Source organism: Oryx dammah, unplaced genomic scaffold (assembly GCF_014754425.2).
Source record: "Oryx dammah isolate SB20612 unplaced genomic scaffold, SCBI_Odam_1.1 HiC_scaffold_14, whole genome shotgun sequence".
In the NCBI taxonomy this organism is placed as follows: domain Eukaryota; kingdom Metazoa; phylum Chordata; class Mammalia; order Artiodactyla; family Bovidae; genus Oryx; species Oryx dammah.
Genome location: NW_024070198.1, coordinates 42024000 through 42043558, shown reverse-complemented (window position 1 = coordinate 42043558; position 19559 = coordinate 42024000). Strand labels below are relative to the sequence as shown.

Genomic DNA, 19559 nt, shown 5'->3' with positions numbered 1-19559 from the left:
ATGGGCACACTCAGAACCCACACGCTTCATCCTAGACCAAGCTGTGTGTGTGTGTGTGTGTGTGTGTGTGTGTATGTGTGTGTGCTAAGTCACTTCAGTCATGCCCCACTCTTTGCAACTCTGTGGACAGTAACCCACCAGACTCCTCTGTCCATGAGATTCTCCAGGCAATTATACTGGGGTGGGTTGCCATGCCCTCCTCCAGGGGATCTTCCTAATCCAGGGATAGAACCCAAGTCTCTTGTGTCTCCTGCATGGGCAAGTTGGTTCTTTACCACTAGTGCCACCTGGCAAGCCCAGACCAAGCTCTAGGGACATGGAATTTTTTGCCCAAACACCCTGGTCCTGCTTCCTGGAGGTGTGCAAGCATCACCCTTGGCCCCATTCTCCTAAGGGTGGACTGTGCCACCTCTGTGCTTGGCTGGAGACCAGAGACATGACATCTGTGAGTGACATATGGACGCAGATCCTGCTGTGTCCACCTCGTACACCGGAGGCCCCTTTCTGTGCTGGGGGAGCCAGGCTGGGAGACAAGGCAGGCGGGCTGTGTGCACAAGGCCAGTTCTGCTCTCCCCACCGCGTCCGAGGAGCCTGAGAACCCTCAGTTTGAACCCAGCCTTGCAAAGCATTATAAATGTGTACTTCTCAAGGCAGAAGGCTAGAATATCTTTCATTTAACAGTGTGTAAGTGCCAAAGACTTGATGCTTTTGAACTGTGGTGTTGGAGAAGACTCTTGAGAGTCACTCGGACTGCAAGGAGATCCAACCAGTCCATCCTGAAGGAGATCAGTCCTGAATATTGATTGGAAGGACTGATGCTGAAGCTGAAACTCCAATACTTTGGCCACCTGATGCGAAGAACTGACACACTGGAAAAGACCCTGATGCTGGGAAAGATTGAGGGTAGGAGGAGAAGGGGATGACAGAGGATGAGATGGTTGGATGGCATCACCGACTCAATGGACATGAGTTTGAGTAAACTCCAGGAGTTGGTGATGGACAGGAAGGCCTGGGGTGCTACAGTCCATGGGGTCACAAAGAGTCAGACACGACTGAGCAACTGCGCTGAACTGAACTGAAGTTGAATTTAGAAATTCTCAATATTCATGTAGATGGCTTGTGAAATTCCATTTGCACTATTGCCACATAATCCATAAACCTTGGGGGCAGACCCGGGTGGAGCTACAATCTAGATCTGTTAAATATGGCAAGTGCCCCCTCTTCCCTGGAGGTCGCAACTTCTTCATCTACAAAATCAACAGCACAGGGGAGGGCCCTTCCATCTAACTTTGCACAGTTCTGACACCCTCTGGCTCAGCTCTCACCCTGTAGCCCTTGGTCACAAGCATGCGTATGTTTCACCAAAGGTCCAGTCTGAAGTCATGAACCTGTGCCGGTGAGTGGCGCCGTCAGCTGGACGCGGAGAGCAGGGCTGCGGCATCAACACCAGGGGTCCCCATGCAGGGCCCCCCAGCAGGGCTCCCCATCCACATCCCTGAGGGCACCAGCGACAGGATCTGACTATAATCGGTTCCAAGTTGTGATCTGGGAGAACTGAACCCAGTAGACTGATTGGTTAGAGCCCAGGTGGGTAAAAACTATTAGTAATTCCCAGTTCCTTTGTGACTGCAGTAACCCGAGAGACCACTCCAGAAAGATGGGAGAAGAGAGGGTCTCTCAGGGTCCCTGATTCAACTTAGAGCTGAGAGTCCCTGACCTTGAGGTGGTGCTGAAGCAGAGGAATCCAGCCTGTCATTCTCCCTGTCAAACGCTCTGCAGGAAGAGCCAGCATCACTTGGGAGCTTCCTGACAAATGCCACCCTGGGCCTCAGGGAAAACTCAAAATGAAGTCCCAGGAGGCCAGCAGGGTGGTGGCTGTGAAGGGAATCTTCCAGTGAACAAACTCACCGTGACTTGCCACCCTGGACAAGGAAGCCTGACTTCTACTGATCAGGACTGGACTCCCCCAGCTCCTGGCACCAACTGGCCCTGGAAGCTGTCTGAAGCCTTAGTGCCAGAGGTTCGGGGGGCCTAGGGGCAGCCTCCTTCCCCACTACCCCGGAGCTAACTGTGCCGTTTCTCACTTGTGGGGAGGATGAGTTTGGAGCCTCCAAAAAAGAAGCCTAAGGGTCCACTGTCCAAGAGCCGGTGCCCTCCTGTGAGGCCAGCACTCACGCTCTCCCTCTGGGAGTGGACCCCACAGAAAAGGGCAGGCTGTGGCCACTGAAGGGACAGTGCTGTCGCGCCCGCCCACTCCTCTGCAACCTCCGGCCAGGCTCCGCCAGCGGGGCCTGTTGGAATCAGCAGAAGGCAATCCCTCCCACCATCCCCCAGAAGCCCTTCCTCTCCCTACTGCCAGCTGCCCTTGCTCCTTGGCCCTGCAGGACCCCAGGGCTCTGGGGAGAGGGTTTCCTCAGGGCTTCCTGGGGCTCAGAAGTGAGGAGCATCCCCTTGGGCGGGGCGCGGAGGAGGGAAGAGAGGCCCAGAGGCCAACAGAGCAGCTGCTTCTTCTCCTGACTCCCCCAGGAGCTCTTTCCATGGTGTCTGACCTGGAGTCCATTAGACATCTGCAAAATTGGAGCCGACCCAGGTGGCACAGCGGTAAAGAATCTGCCTGTCAATGCAGGAGATGCAAGAGAGGCAGGTTCAATCCCTGGGTTGGGAAGATTCCCCTGGAGGAGGAAATGGCAACCCACTCCAGTATTCTTGCCTGGAAAATTTCATGGACAGAGGAGCTTGGTGGGCTACAGTCCATGGGGTCTCAAAGAGGTGGACATGACTGAGAAGTATCTTAAATGGGCTGAAAAGGAACCACCGTCGTCCTGTTCTGGAAGTTGAAGGGAGAGAGGCGATGGGGTTTGTACTGGTCTAAAGAAGAACTGATTCCTCTCCCAGCTGGTTCCCTCCTCCTCTGTTAGGTTCTTGACGAGTGGGCTCACTCGTTCAAGTGCCGGGAGTTCAATACCACTGCCTACAGCTTCTAGAGTGCTCCCCATGAATGTCCTAGGGAAGACGCACCTTCTCCAGTGAGGTCCTCTCACCCCAGGGTGATGGGAAGGGGATCCTTAGGTGATACTGACCCATGCATGGCCACGTGCCGCGAGGCAGGGCGAGCCTTTGTGTCGGTGCATACCTGTGGTCCGTTACACAGGCAGCTGACACACGAGCACGTAAGCCTGTGTGTGTGGAGCTCACACATTGTCATACATGGTTCACACGCCCTGGTCTTTCACAGTAGACGTAGTGTACATGATTCTGGGAGGAAGATTCTGCAACTAGAAGCTCTGGGCCGGCATGTAATCTGGAAGGACCATCCTGAGGGGAGCAGGGAGCACAGGCTTACATGCCCTTCTGTGTCCAGACAGCGTGAAGCTCAAGGTCTTCTCTGTTTTTTGCTCATGCACAAAATAACTCAGAACTGAAGGAGCCTTCGGTCACAATGACTCCCCTCCCCTCACCTAGGAGCTTGCTTCTCCCTGGCCCAGGAGGCATTCGCACCCTGAGGACAGAGCTCCCTCCCTGGCCCCTGGCCTCCCATGCACCGGTCCTCTCTGCCTGCCTCACTTTTCATGCCATCTTGACACCAAAACCCCCTTTCAAGGGTCCAGAGCGTCAGGACATAAAATAGCAGAGTCTATGGAACAGGGACCCAGCAGCTGTCCCCCTCCTCACTCCCCTCTCCTCGTAAGGAAAGCCAAGGTGCTCTCAGGACAGCTCAGCTGAGTCTTTCCGCCTTCTGTCCCTGAGAGGCGGGGGGGCGGGGGGGATGGTAGGACTTGCTGGGGTGGGGGTGGGGAGGTGGAGGCACCCTAACCCACACTGCCCACCCTAAGCTGCCTTCCTGAGAAACAGCAGCCAGGGGAGGATGGAGGTGGGTGGACAGGTTTCACCATGGGAGTCTCAGGATGACACCCTCCCTCTGCAGGGACTCCAAGTCCAGGAGACACCAGAGGACGCTGTCTGGGAGGAGCAAGAGGACCCCCATACACACACCCCGCCATAGCCCTTCAGAGGCTCCTTTAAGGACCACAGAGGAAGGGGCTGCCCAGGACTCTCTCTCTCCCCTCCCCCCCTCTCTCTATTGCACACACACACACACACACACACACACACACACACACGAGCAGGAGACAGAGGCAGTGCCAGGCACCAGAGAAAGGAAAGAGCCGGCAGAGCGGCACGCTGCTGTCTGAAGAGCTCTGAGCAGCACCCCAAGCATCCCGGCCAGGCTCTCAGGGCCTGATGGGAGCCATGCAAAGGCCTTCAGCAGTGAACAGAGATCACTGCCTTCCCGTATATGCTGTTGCTTAAACTGAACACTACACATGCAAAACAAGTCCGGCAAAGTTCCGATTCTCTGCGGTTTCCATCCCCGTGAGTCATGGACTGTATACATTCATATCTCACCCACCTTTGGGGAGGTCCTGCTTGGTTGATGCTCTAAGCACCCGTCTTGAGACCCACAACGTTGCGCCTTTTCTCCTACCTCAATTTTCCAAAGAGGACACAGAGGCTCGGTGTTAAAGGAGCTTGCCCAAAGCTGCACGATGGAGCATGGGAGGCGTCAAGGACCTCCCTTCCCCGACAAAGATCCCACCCCGCTCCTCCACCGAGTCCCCTTGCCCCACGTCCTCACCTGGGGTGGATGTCCACCAGCAGCACGAGCGTCTGCATGGTGATCACATCGATGCGCTTGCAGTGGAAGCGGGCCACCTTGAGCACCTTGCAGTATGTGCAGCAGAGCACGACGAAGGAGAGCAGGAAGCTCAGCGCGTGGAAGGCGCTCGTGAAGACGGCGAAGCGCAGGCGCTCGTCGGGCCGCCGGCTGCAGAGTGTGCAGGACGCGTAGAGCTGGTGGAAGCCGAGCCAGGACAGGGCGAGCGCGGCGGCCGGGAAGGTGAGCGCGTGCAGCCACGTGTAGGCCACCATCAGCGCGGCGTCGCGGAGGCGCATCTTGGCGCGGTAGCTCAGCGGGAAGACCACGGCCACCCAGCGGTCGATGCTGAGGGCGGCCATGCTGAGCATGGAGTTGGCGGCCAGAAAGGTGTCGAGGAAGGCGGCCAGGCGGCACAGGCGGTCCCCAGCCGGCGGCCGCTGCGCCACGACGCCGGCCAGCGTGAGCGGCATGTTGACCACGGTGCACAGCAGGTTGCCGCACGTGAGGTTCAGGGTGAAGAGCGCCGGCGCCTGGCGGCGGATGTCGGCGCTGTGCAGCAGGCAGAGCAGCACCAGCGCGTTGGACAGCAGCGAGACGCCCATCGTGCCCACCAGCAGCCCCGCCAGGCCCGCGTCCCACGAGTTCATGGTGCGCGCCCGCCGCTGGCGCTCAGGGCCCGCCGCCCCGCGCCGCCATGGCGCAGCCCGCCGCCGGCTCAGCCCCTCGGCGGCCGCGCCGCCGCCCCCCGCCCCCCGGTCCCCGCCGCCATGGCTCCCCCACTCCCCCGCCCCCCAGAGAGGGCGCGCGGCCACCCCGGAGCCCGGCGCCACCTCCCGGGCAAGCGCCCGTGCGCCGCCGAACCCGGAGCTTTGCGCGCCCTCGGATCCCGGGCTGCGGGCGCCGGCGGCCGCCTCTCACCCCATCCCTCCGCGCTCCGTCTCGGTCTCCGCGGCCCCTCCTGCAACCTTGCCTTCTCTGCCTCCCGTCTCTCCGCTGCTCGCTCTCCTCGCCCTTCCTCTCTGCCTTCCTCTCCACTTTCTCTCTCGCCTCTGCTGTGCTTTCTTTCTCACCCACTGCTGTTCTCTCCGTCTGTCTCTCGCACCCCTCACCAGTTTTCTCCTCCCCTCTTGTTCTTCCCTCTCCTCTCGTCTGGCTCACTCCAAAATCTGGCTGCTTCTATCACAGAAATTCCCCGCTGAGGCGCGCGAGCGCGCGCGCACACACACTCAGAAAGAACCAGCCCTGAAGGCTCCGGTGCGGGGTGATTGGCTCTTGGTAGCTTCCTGTCTCCCACCCCCACTCCCCAATCCTCCCCGAATGTGTGTCAAAGACAGGCTGAGTCAAGGAAGTCTGCCCGAGAAAAGGGAGGGATGTCTGGGCACCTTCATGCCTCAGGGCTACCCATCCGAGCCCCAGCGCTAGCCTGGCCAGACGTGGACCGGAAGGTCCTGCCTCACCTGTCCCTCGGAGCCTCGCAGTGCTGAAGTTTCTCCCTCTGTGGGCTGAGCGGGGAGAGCTCAGGAGGGCTCCGTTTGCGGAAATGGGAAGGAACACACCTCTCTCCAACCTCTGTGATCAAGGCCCTGGCCCCTGCTGTCTCCCAGGGCCTCCCCAGCCTGTCCCCGGGGCAGCAGCTACACTCCGGGGGCGCTTGGTTCACGGGGCTGTCTTCCAACCGCCCTTCAGCCTGGGCTTCGGCCGCATCCTCAAGCCTACTGGTGTGATGCTGAGACATCCCCTAGTCCAGAGAGGCCTTTATCTGGCCCTGAGCGCTCACAGGTGGATGGATGGCTCTGCCTGTCCAAGGCCAGTCTCAGCAGAGCCCTGGGGTGGCTGATAACTCAGCACTCCCAGCCCAGGCTCCCCTGTGGCCCTCTGCCAGCCCACACACCATGTGCTGTGGTTCTGGTGGGGCAGCTGGTTCCAGTCTGCAAGGGACCTGAATGACACACCCTGCAGGAACCCTTCAGAAAAAGGGCAGGAGGGTGGCTGGTGTGGCTTGGTGGAGACCCTGAGAACTCTGAGCAAGCAGGCTCCCAGCTCCTCCTCCGGGAAGCATGCCCCAACTGTGGCCCTCCTCTCTTTCTGTCCGGGCCCCAGGTGGAGGGCTTCTTGGGTGATCCAGTGGCTAAGAATCTGCCTGCCAGTGCAGGAGACGCAGGTTCAAGCCCTGCTCCGGGAAGATCGCACATGTCGAGGGGCAGCTGGGCCCGAGCACCGTAACTACGGATCCTGCACTCTGGAGCTCGCAGGCTGCAGCAAGGGAGGCCACCACAGTGGGAGGCTGGTACACCGCAACTGGAGAAGGGCCCCCACGCGGCACAGCTAGAGGAAGCCCGTGTGCAGCAACGAAGATGGAGTGCAGGCAAAACTAAATAAATTAAAAAAAAAAAAAAAAAGATCCCAGGGGGAGGGTGTGCAGATCAGGGCTCCCATCTTACCCTGTGACTGAACTTTTACCAACACACCACTGATGTCACAGGATCCTGGCAAGTTACCAGACCTCAAGGAGCCTCATTGTCCTTCTTTACCTCTCAGGGTTCTGGTAAGAAATAACTAAGACACTGTGTGTGCAGAGCTTTGACCACCAGAGGAGGAAATGAACCGGAAGCCAGCCATCTCCTCATCGCTTGGCCCATCACGTGGCCTGCTGACTTCAGGGTTGGCTATGTCTTCATTAGATACTTGGCATCAGAGTGAGATATTCACTTGCGTATCTCCCCTGCTCCCAAAGACTTTGTTCCCACAAGCAGCCCCTAGCAGGAGACAGGTGACCAGGTACTGTTTGGGGAATAAATGTGTGAGCTAAATACATTGCTCTGAGCACTGTTGGGTCTAGTCTTCTTATACTTCAGGGTTTATCAGAATTGCCTGAGAAACTTGGGGTGCTGGTTAAGAGTTAGGTTCCTGGGTCACACTTCAAGGGTCAGTCTGGGAATCTGCATTCTTAGTGAGCTGTTCAGGTGATACTGATGAGGGAGGTCCATGACTATGCCCTGAGGAGCAAAGTCCAGGAGAAGCGGTCAGGTGGCGGGGCTATATGCCAACTCATCACGTGGTGCATCCTCCAGCGGTGGCCTAATGCTTTGGCCTGGAGCTTCCTGCTGGAGGGTCACCAGCGTGTGTAGGAATTGCAGAGTGAAGTGTTAACTAATCTCTTACGGCATAGTGGAGTTTATAAGACACGTCCAAACATTATTGCACTCCATTTCATCTCTGCCCAATGACAAGAAAAAAAAAAGCTTCTCATCCACATTTTTGAGATGAAGCTGCTGAGACTCAAAAAGATTAAGTGACAAAAGTGGTCAGGGATGAAGCCAGCATCTCTAACTCCATAGACTGCACCCCTTCTGCACATTCCAGAGGTCCTCAGTCACTTTCTCAAGTGAGTGTCCTTGGTCTGGAACTAGAAAGTACCTCAACTTTGCAACATCAAAATGATCTTGGTGATCAGGTAACCAGGCACAGCAACCATAAACCAAGGATCACACACACACCACACATCATTTTGAAAATCACTTGCTTTCTGAAATTTTAAAGGCAACATTGAAAGGTTAAAATGGCAGAAAGCTGCTCAGAACATTTTAACTCAGTTTATTAAAGAAAAGAAGCTCATTTTCTTCTGGTTGTGAACAATATTTCCTTCTCCCAGAGTGGAGCCAGCTGGGGGTGGGGGTGCTGTGGGAGGGCTGGTCTCCTTAGGGACTAGGTCCTCAGCTCCCAGGCTGGGCTTCACTGAGCACAGGTCTGACAGCTCCAGACCAGCAATGAGGTCATGCTCACCGAGGAAGCAGGATGCCTGTCCTTGTCCAGGCTTTGATACAGGGTTTCTGTTGCTCCTCAGGAAAGGGGGCCCACATGACCAGGAGATGAATCTTCAGGGCCTGGAGTGTCCTGCCAGGAGGCTACACTGTGGCCAGATCTGCATGTCATGCTTCTCTGAGCTGGAGAGAAGTGATGGGATATTCATGACAGTGTTAACACGAGTCATTAAGTGCTGTCGTTAAGCCCCAAGGGAGGGCTCAGCAGGGCTGAGTCTCACCCGCTTTGATGGTTTACTATAGTTCCACACAGAGGCAGATACACAGACATATCTTTGGGAATCCTTGCCTCAACCCTTCAACACAGATATCATGATCCCAACTTGACGAAGTGAAGGAGCTGAGACTCAGAAAGGTCCTTAATTTGCTCAAGGTCACTCCAAGCTGGCATCAATACCCATTCCTTTCTCCAGGGGATCTTCCAGACCCAGGGATGGAACCTGGGTCTCCTGCCTTGCAGGAGATTTTTTACTATCTTGGCCACCAAGGAAGCCCCATAAATAAGTCAGTATAAGTAAATTAAGAAGGTAGAGTCATCATGTGAATGGGAATCCACATCTATTGAACATTAAAACATGTTCTCCCCATTGTATTTATCACACACATGTGCTTGAATACAGACATGCATGACTCATAAACCACAATGAGATGTTAGACACTGAAGTGGTCCTCTTCACAGCTATCTTTAGACAGATAGGAAAGGTTTATACAAAGTGTCACCAATGCCCCAAGAGAGGTCTCACTGAAGTAGCTACAGAGGACATATCCTTTTGGGGAATGGAGGATTCTGGATTTCTGCAAGTGGAGGAGAACCCTGGAAACCTGTGTTCCAGGGGAGGGAGGTGCCTGAATGTGAGCCCAGAGGCTTAAGCCTGGTGTGTATTTGTGGCTCTGGAGCAAAGGCAGGCCAGCAGAAAGGCTGAAAAGGCAGGTGGTGGAGAATTCTAGAGGCCAGCCCAATGCCAGACTGAAGGACAGTAATGTCAGTCCCTTTCAGATGACAGCTTCCAGGCCCTGAAACCTCTAACTGCTATAGGGACACATCCCTGAGTCTCCCAGCGGGTCTGTGTTTTCTAAGCACTTACACACCCACTACCTCATGTGACCTAGAGAACCCCGGAGGGTCAAGGAGTGACCCAGAGATGCTCCCTTTGCTCAGGGCCATGACTCACTGTCCAGCGTTCTCTCTCTCTCTGCTGCCAGCTGCTGCCCACTCTCGGACTGGTGGTTCCTTCCCAGGCAGGTTTTTTTTTGCACACCTCCTGGTCCAGCCCTCCAGCTGGGCAAGCAGAATCAACTGAGCAGAGTTTCCAACGGGATCATCCAGCCTCTCGCTCACATTCTGGTTATCAGAGGAGCTGGCTTTCTGGGCCTTCACCCCACAGTCTCCATGGCTGTCCCAACCCCCACAGTCCAGGCATAGCAGGAAAGGGGCCCAGGGAAGGGAGGAAGGAATCAGCTACCTGACAGCCTCTCCTGGTGATCTCCTGGGAATAGCTGAGCCACCTCTGTCTGAGGGGACACAGGATGCGTGGAACGCTTGTCACCTGTCAGAGGCTGGTTGTCATCCAGATCCTCTGCCTACCTAATCTCATTTAAGTTCCACCACTGCCTTGTATGAGAGACTGCAGTTACCCCTGCCATACAGCTTAGGAAATTGAGGTTGAAAAGGTTAAGTGGCTGCCCAGGGTGTCAGAACTATAGAGGGATCCCCATCTGACTCAGCGCCTATGTGTGTAATCACCGTGACTCTGTTCTGATGCACAGATTGAACGCCCCTGCTTCCACCTGTCTTGGCGATGCCTGATCAGCCATCACTCCCACTCTCCCCTCTTCTACCTCCCTTTCTAAACTGGACCCTTGGGCTGCATGCCAGCTGGGGGGCAGGTATGAAGTCAGTGACTGATAATGGATACTTGTAACCATGTCTGAGAGCTCCCTATGGGCCAGGTCTTAATGGTTCCTAGGAGAGGGACTGCCATTTCACTTGCAGATGGGGTGACAGAGTTTTCCAGCTAAGTAGCTTGCCCGGGATCTCATGGCCTGTGGCAGGGCTGAGACTGAAACACCAATCCCCTCCCCACCTTACCTAGCTCAGGGCTCCACCACCTACACCAAGAGCTGCCCCCACAGCTGGGAAAACAGAAGGAGTTGTGGTCCAGCTAGAGTCTGCCTAGCCCAGATATGGGGCCTTTCCTCCCCACTGAACTTACCATTGCCCACACAGCCAGCCAGGGAGGCTTGCACTTTGCCTTGAAAATCCATTAAACCTGCCTGTGGTGGCAGCCTCTCCTTTATTTGCAACCTGCATGGGCTCCAGGAGGACAAAAGTGTGTGATTGATCTTCCTGAGTGTTAGGCTGTGAGGCGCTGAACCAGTCTATGAACAATGGCTTCTCGGAGTTAGGACTGACATCTAAGGCTGTCTAGCCTCTGTTCATTTCCTGTTTCTGAGGTGCAGTGGAGCAGTGGAGCTTGTCGTGTATCCCCAGGAACAGAATGTTCAGAAAGAGCTATTTCTTCAAGCTTCTTGTCCCACTCCTGTCTCGACTTCATTGCAACCACTGCCTGGAACCAGGGGACCTAAGCAGTTGGAAGCCAGGAGGCGCCTTCCAAGGACTGAGTTCCAGAAAGTTCAGCACTGAGACAGTGGACAGCTCCTCTCTTCCCACTCTCTCTCCTGTCCTCTGATCACTTTCAAAGAAACATTGGCTGTGGAGCCCAACGCTGGCCTCCAGGTGCTGTGTCTATTGACTTCTGAAGTCAGGTCTTTAAAAATGAGGCAGGGAATTCCCTGGTGGTCTGGTGGTTAGGATTCCACGTGTTTACTGCTGAGGGCCTGGGTTCGATCCCTGATCAAGGAACTGGGAACCTACAAGTCACACAGCCATGGCCAATAAATTAGTAAAATAAAATAAAAACGAGCCAGGTCCCGTTGTCATTTATTTAGCAGATTCTGGGCCACTTCCTCCCATTTTGCATACTCAGAAACTGAGGCTCATGGACCCGTGTCTATTGAGAAACAGTATTGGAAGTCTTGGAGAGAAGTCTGTTGTACTGGAGAGAAGTCTGTTGGAATCCAAAGCTCATGCTTATAATCATGGAATTGTATCGCCATATCATTTTGAGATGTGCAATATTTTGAAACCATTTCACTTCCTCTGTCCATCTCGCAGCTCCTATAACATATACAGAACAGAGCTCATGCTGGGGTGCTTTCTGACCTATGTGTGGCCTGACTTGACTTCTTCTGGGCTTCCTGCAGGCTGCTCCCAGGATCTTTCCCTTTGTGGGTATATGCTCCCAGTGGTCTGAAGGGAGACACCCTTTACTGGTGATTCTGAAGTTGCCTTAGTTGTGTCCCCACCCCAGGACTGGGGCAGTGGTTCCATCATACCCTCAGCATGGGAGAAGCCCTTGATCTGAGTATCACTTTCCAATACTATCTAACAGGCATTCCTGTTAGAAATTCCTGTTAGCATTTCTCATCCACTTCTTCGATGAGAAAGAGGCCTTGGGCTGGGAGCATCATGCAGCAGGCGGCATCCTGGAAGCCAGGAGTTCAGGATTCTGGTCTAGTCACTGCACCTAAATGTCAGTATGTGTAACTCAGACTCCCCATCCTTGAAATGAATTGGGTAGGTGAGGCAATCTCATGCGTGAATCTAGGCTGTGTGAGGATGTCACCAGGGACTTGGTAAGGGGAGAGGGAGCAGGGAAAGGAGGGAGAGACAGGCATCGTGGGCCTTCCTTCCCTGTTTGGCTGGAATTCAGCGCCTTCTGCTGCCGTGCAGCTAAAGCCCACGAGCCACTCCAGCTTTGGAGGTCTGTGTTGGGGTGGGCATTCTCTATTCTTTTCTGTGCCCTGATCAGAACAATCAAGGGCTCAGCTCACCACACTTAGGGGCCTGTGTGTGCTTAGCGAGCCCTGCTCTGTGTGTGCACTCAGGGACAGAGGTAGTGTGTGTGTGTGCCTTTGTGTGTGTGCATGTGCATGTATGTGTACATGTGAGAGAGACAGAGACAGATTCGCTAGAGACATCAAGGTGATACTTTCTCATGGAAAGTGGCTTGGTAATGTAGGAAACTGAGGCAGACATGAATCTCTTTCACTAAATGACAACTCTGAGGCTGAGCAAGATTTCAAAAGCAAGAAACGTCCATTATTTACTTTGTATGAACACTGAGAGGCCCTTTATGGAAAACCAAACTATTAGTTTATGGCAGAGAGGTGAGGGTGGGGCTGTTATAGTCAGGAAGGTGCTTCCCTCAGATCCAAGGCTGACCACACGTTCTCAGACACCACTTGTCAGCATCAGAAGTTCTCTCCCAACCAGATGTCATAGCTTTGGTGCCTGAGGGTCCTACCAAAGGGTCTCCCCCTCGGCTGATCCAGGCAGATGCGAGTGGATGACTGGGCCCTCCCCTCACCCTGCTCCCTAACAGTGAGGCACTTCAGTGGCCAATAAGATCTCCTGAGTCATTCTGTTCATATGCTGTGACTCCAATATTGGAAGCATCTTTTTTTTTCCTGGGAAGATCCACTTAAAAATTTTTTTTGTTATAAGGAATTTTTTTTCTTACTGAGGTTTGCTTTACATAGTGAAAGCACAAATCACATACCACTGATGAGTTTTGATAAATACATCATCTGTAATCCATACACTTATTACAACACATAATGTTTCTTTAGCCTCTAAAGTTTTTTCAAGCCACTTTCCAGTCGGTCTACCACCCCCTCCCACCCCAGAGCTAACTACGGCTCTGCTTTCTTTCATCTAGATTAACTCTGCAAACTCTAGAATTTCATATGAATGGAACCATACGGTGTGTGCTCTTTTATATCAAGCTTCTTTCACTTAGCATATTATTTTTCAGGTTGATCCATGCTGTCCCGTATTTTGCTAGCTCATTCCTTTCTGTTGTTGAGCGGAAATCTATTATATGAATATGTCACATTTTGTTTAGCCATATTCTGACAATGGACACCTGTTTTATGGGATATTCTGAATAAAACTGCTGTGGACATTTTTGTACAATTTATTTTAGCATACGTATGCTTTAGTTCCCTTCAGTAAATGCCTACATTTATATTTAACTTTACAAGAAACTGCCAAACAGAGTTCCAAAGTACCTATACAATTTTACATTGCAGCTAACACTGAAGCAGGCTGTTGATCTTTCTTTTATTGAGTTGTAGGAGCTTTCAAAAATATTTTGGGTAGGAGACATTTGTTGTATTTATGTGCTGCAACTACTTTCCTATCCCATGGCTTGTCTGTTCCTTTTCTTAAAGATGTCCTTTGATGACATATAAATTTTATAATTGGCTTGCCAATTTAGTTTTTAGAAAACATGCTGAAAAGTGGGTATTTATTGGGTTGGCTTATAGAGGGAGATGAAGGAAAAATTGATATCTGGAAACATCAGTTTTCTTGGCATTATAAATGCCTATGTAGGTCTATAAATTTGGATAATTTATTTTCTCATTTTTAATGGGAAAAGTATCTTCACAAGTGAAAAAGAAATTAAATCTTTTACCATGTTTCAAAAAAAAAAAAAGAAACCCTACTCTTCCTCTGATCTTTAGAGTTCCCTTTATTTCCGAGTAACTGTAGTTAATAATTCTTTATATTGAACTTACCCTGCCTCCCAGGCTCCTCTGTCCAAGGGATTCTCCAGGTAAGAACACTGGAGTGGGTAGCCATTCCCTTCTCCAGGGAATCTTCCCGACACAGAGATCAAAGCCCGGTCTCCTGTGTTGCAGGCGGATTCTTTACCACTGAGATACCTGGAAAGCCCCTTATATTGAACTTACACTGTTCATAAAACCTGAAACAAGCAAGCAAACACACAAAAAATGCTTGGTATTATTATTTGACTTCGATGACGTCAAACCGTAGACTAACTTGGGGAAAGTGTCATTCTTTGTATTGTCTCCTTTATGATGTTAGTCTATGGAAATGCATTCATTAACTCTTTAATGCTGCACCAACTCTCCATTCCTAGTGGACCATTCTTCTTCCTAAGATTTTCAGGTTTTTTTGAACCTGCATTTTGAGAAATGTCAACCCACAGTTTTGTTTTCCTTCACTGGCTTTGTCTGGTTCTGGTATCAGGGTTATGCTGCCTCATAGAAAGACTTGAGAAATGTCCCCTTTATAAAACACTGTCACCCTGGTTTTCAAAATGGTTGTGACATTTCACACTACTATCAGAAATGCACAAAAGTTCAAGTTGCTCTGCACATTCACTGGCACTTGGTATTGTCAGTGATTTAAAAGATATCCATTCTGATAGTGGGCAAAAGTATCTCAGTGTAGTTTTAATTTGAACTTCTATATTGAGTAATTATATTGACTGCCTTTTTATTCCATATTTATCTACTAAATGGTGGCATTAGTGGTAAAGAACCCGCCTGCCAATGCAGGAGACTTAAGACACGGTTTCGATCTCTGGGTCTGGAAGATCCCCTGGAGGAGGGCAAGGCAACCCACTCCAGTATTCTTGCCTGGAGAAGCCCATGGACAGAGGAGCCTGGTGGGCTACAGTCCACAGAGTCACAAAGAGTCGGACATGGCTTAACACACATCTACTAAATATATCCACTTTGGATGCGATGCTATCCTGGCTGAGAGGGTCCCAGCTCCCGAGGGTGCTCCCCTCACAGCAGCCCAGGTAGAGGAGGCTAGAGACAAGCTCCTGGCTTCCTGTGGATACCCCGCCTCCTTCTGTTCCTGAAAAATCCGCCTTCCTATCTCCTACACCCCCAGCGCTCAGACCCCTTCTCGGCTTGTTCAGGAAGCCGAGGTCCTCTCTGGAAAGCACTCTCAGCTCCCCTTCCTCTAATCAATATAAAGTCAGAACAGTGGCAAGGGCTGGGGGTGTCATCAGGGTCTTTCATGCCCGTTTCATCCTTCCACTTCACAGAGCGTTTTTATCCCCATTTACAGAGGGATTTGGGGAGGAATCAAGCAACTGGCCCAGGATTTATTAATACAATAAGAGTCAGTAGGTCCAGCGTTAGGACCAGAGTCTGTTTAGCTCCGAAGCCCACATTCTTTGCCACCTGAGCAGTCTCCAGGCCATCTCCTCAGTCAGTTAAGAGGGAACAGAAGGGTCAGCACATGAACTGGAGAAAGCAGGCTCACTGCTGCTGACTGCTTCCTCTGCCACTTCTGGGAGTTTTCACTCACTCTCTCCAGGTTTCGGCGAGTTGCATCTACATGGGACTTGAAGGCAGTTTCAGACGTTATGTCTTCTCCATCAGTGGGTACAGTGCCCACAACAGGAAAACAGACAATGGGCCAATGAACTTCAACTTGATGGTCCCAAAATCCTAGACTGGCCCCACCCCATCCCTGCAACTTCCAACTACTGGAACCCCCAACCCTTACATTCAGTCACACAATGCTGAGACAACACCCGGGCTCTTGGTTCCTCTGGGTTGTGCTGGTTTTTATCTTTTTTTCTTTTTTTTTTTGCTGAGGCTCACTATATACATCCATACAGGAATCAAGAAGCTTTTTTCTACAGAAAGGCCCATGTAGGCTGCAGTGGGTTCCTCGGGGCATGGGGCTTTGCTATCAACCCCAGAGAATCTGTGAAAGGCTTGCCCCGTAACAGTGTCTGTCACTTCAGAAGCTTGCAGTTAGTTTTCATTGATAGCTTAGGAATCAGTTCTGTGTCTGTAAGCTAATTCTAAGAAGCTGTCTTAAAGCAATCACATTCACTTTCCCACGTGGCATCCATCCACTCATCCATCTATCCATTCATCCATCCATCCATCCGTTCAACCTTGCACCCATCCATCTATTGTCCATTCATCCATCCATCCATTCAACCATCCATCCATCCATCCATCCATCCATCTAAACTTCCATCCAACCACCCATCCATCCATCTAACCATCCATCCATCCACCCATCCATCCATTCTCCCATTCTTTCATTCAATAAAGTACAGAGTGCCTCTGGACCTCACTGAGAGCACAAAGATGCTACAGGCCTGGCACTCAAGGTGCTTGCTAATGATGTGTTGCCTGCCCAGGGAACAGATAACATCTGGGGTGAGCCTTGAAACTTTCCTACAAGGAAAGGCATCTTCCACAGAAGGAATATTTTATGCAAATGCAGAGTGAGAACACCTGAAGCCTTTGAGGCCCCTCCAGCACTGCAGGGGGAAGTAGCCCCAGTCCTTTCTTTTTAAGCTCGCTTCAGATTTAAGCCGACAGATGTCACTAACCACACACAAAGGGCACGAACAGATGCTCTCTGCTCCTGTTTAACTGGAGACTGTCTGCTGGGACACAGTTGGGCTCCCTGGGCAACATGACACGTGGCCATGCCCCCAGGCACAAGCTCCTTCAGGTAGTAGGTGACACCCCCTCCTTCCCATCCCTGGCGGGCCTGGTTCCACTCTCCATCACCAGTCTTTTACTCCATGAAATAGTGTTAGAAACACTCTGAGGAGTTGACAAAAGAGCTGGATTTAGAGAACACCTGTCACCCACCAACACCTGAAAAATAAAACCCTGGGTGACTTAGCACATTGTTGTTTTTGAAGATTTGGGGACTATTTCTGAATATTCAGCTGGGGTGGACAAGATGCTGTTTTTGTGTTTAATCCCTCTCTCTCTCTCTCTCTCTCTCTCTCTCTCTCTCTCACACACACACACACACACACACACACACACACACACACACACTTCTTTCTTTGTTTTATTTCCTATAGAAACAAGAAAGAAAGTTGCTCAGTCATGTCCGGCTCTTTGCAACCCCATGGACTGTAGCCTACCAGGCTCCTCAGTTCATGGAATTTTCCATGGCAAGAATACTGGAATGGGTTGCCATTTCCTCCTCCAGGGGATCTTCTCAACCCAGGGATTGAACCTGGGTCTTGCTCATTGCAGGCAGACACTACCCTCTGAGCCAGGGAAGCCCAAGGGAGTATATTAAAACCCAAGCATCAGACCACACTGTCCCCCATGTATCTCTTTTCATAACTCTGGTCACAGCTAGAATTATTTGTTCAGTTTTCTCCTTTCTTCCAAAAAAAAAAAAAAGAATCAATCCCTAGAGGACAGGGACTACCCTCAAGTCCCAAGCACATACCCAGTTATTTCAGGCTGGACGTCCTGTTTGTAATGGGCAGCATCCCAGTTTGAACTAGTTTGGCAAGAGGGGAGATCTGTTGGCAGGAAATGGATGCCACGCCACCTCAAGTCAGGGAGTCACTGTGCCCCACAGACACCTGGAGGCCGATCCGGACCCCTGCGCTCTCCTCACACCTCCTCTCCTACCTCTCACCCTGCTGCTCTCTCTACATCAGCTTTGCACATAAAAAAAAAAAAAGTGGGAGCTCTTACAGGGCTGAAAGGAAATGCCAAGATGTAAAATGTATTTGCCTCCAGTTTGGCTAAAAGTCAGAGGTGGTTTTTCTAACAGGATCACCTACAGCCCCAGTGTGGCAGTGGCTGGGATGACGAAGGCAGCTACAATTCCCTTTGGAGGCCCTTGTTTTTGTGGAGACTCGGTGCAGTTGAGCTTCTTGGGACCCAAGACACCTGTGCCGGCAAATAGGCAGTGACAGGATGCCAACAGGAAGTGACAGGACGCAAACAGGAAGTGACAGGACGCAAACAGGAAGTGACAGGATGAAAACAGGAAGTTACAGCATTGTAAGAACCGAGCGGTGTGGCCAGAGAGGCTAGGCCACATCGCCTACAGAGGAGAGGGTGACCAAACGCAGGCCTAAGGACCAAGGAGGCTGCCTGGTGGACATCATCAACCTATCCCGCTCCCCACCTCCCACTTCACCACTTCCTGCTGTAGGGGCTCAACCTATCATGGAATGTGGGGTGCAGTCCACCAAGGAATGAAAACATGCATAGCAATAAAATGGGGAGAATGTTTATGATTGGACTATTTGTTCTGCAGCTTTGACTATCTTCCTGGTTGTGAATATCAGGCTAAGCAGGCAGATTCAGATTCCAGCTGAAGGAATCTCATCACCATCACTTCAATGCTGCTTTCTATATGCCAGGCATGGTTCTAAGTGCCTTATCTTTACTAATTCATTTAAAGCTCAAACAGCAGCGTCAGGTAGGTGATTCGTTTCCTCACCTGTATGGAGTTGAATGATGTTCCCTTTCCCCCAAGTTCATGTCCACACTGAACTTCAGAATGTGACCTGATTTGGAAATAAGTTCTTAGCAGATATTATTAGCTACAATGAAGTCATCCTGGGATAGGGTGGACCTTTATCTGATGCCCGGTGTCCTTGTAAGTAGAAGGGAATTTGAACGGAGACACAGACCCTGGGAAGACAGACGTGGAGATAGAAGCAGAGACTGGAGTGATCCTGCCATGAGCTCAGGAACACCAGGGTGGCATGCAGCTTCCAGGAGCCAGGGAGATGCACAGGGTATGGTCTTCTTTTCCACGCGTGCATGTTAAGTCACTTCAGTCACGTCTGACTCTTTGTGACCCTATGGACTGTAGCCTGCCAGCTTCCTCTGTCCATGGGATCCTCCAGGCAGGAATCCTGGAGTGGGTTGCCGTTTCTTCCTCCAGGGGAGCTTCCCAACCCAGGAATTGAACCCATATGTCTTAAGTCTCCTGCATTGGCTGGTGGGTTATTTACCACTGCTGCTGCTGCTGCTGCTGCTAAGTCGCTTCAGTCGTGTCCGACTCTTAGCGACCGCATGGACCGCAGCCTACCAGGCTCCTCCGTCCATGAGATTTTCCAGGCAAGAGTACTGGAGTGGGGGGCCAGTGCCTTCTCCGCTAGCACCAGCTAACATGGTGAAAAGAAAGTGAAGTTGCTCAGTTGTATCCGACTCTGCGACCCCATAGAGTGTAGCCTACCAGGCTCCGCTGTCCATGGGATTTTCCAGGCAATAATACTGGAGTGGACTGCCATTTCCTTCTCCAGGGGATCGTCCCAACATTACCTAACATGGTAACGTTGCCTAAACTGTTTAGTTTTTAAATTCATCTTTCATCGTTTCAGAAGCTCTGCAGGACCACTCAGGGCACATTGTTATGTTCCCAGGTCCCTGTTAGCTCACTGGAGTGACAC

At 51.8% G+C, this 19559-nt stretch overlaps 1 protein-coding gene across 1 annotated transcript in view; it reads right to left on the bottom strand.

The window, feature by feature from the left end:
- The window catches only part of GPR26 (G protein-coupled receptor 26), a 32789-nt gene extending 27485 nt beyond the window's left edge, over positions 1-5304 (bottom strand). The window contains exon 1 of the mRNA XM_040254959.1: positions 4637-5304. Coding sequence (XP_040110893.1) covers positions 4637-5304 — 668 coding nt within the window. The remainder of the gene's footprint in view (positions 1-4636) is intronic.
- Between the last annotated feature and the right edge of the window lie 14255 nt (positions 5305-19559).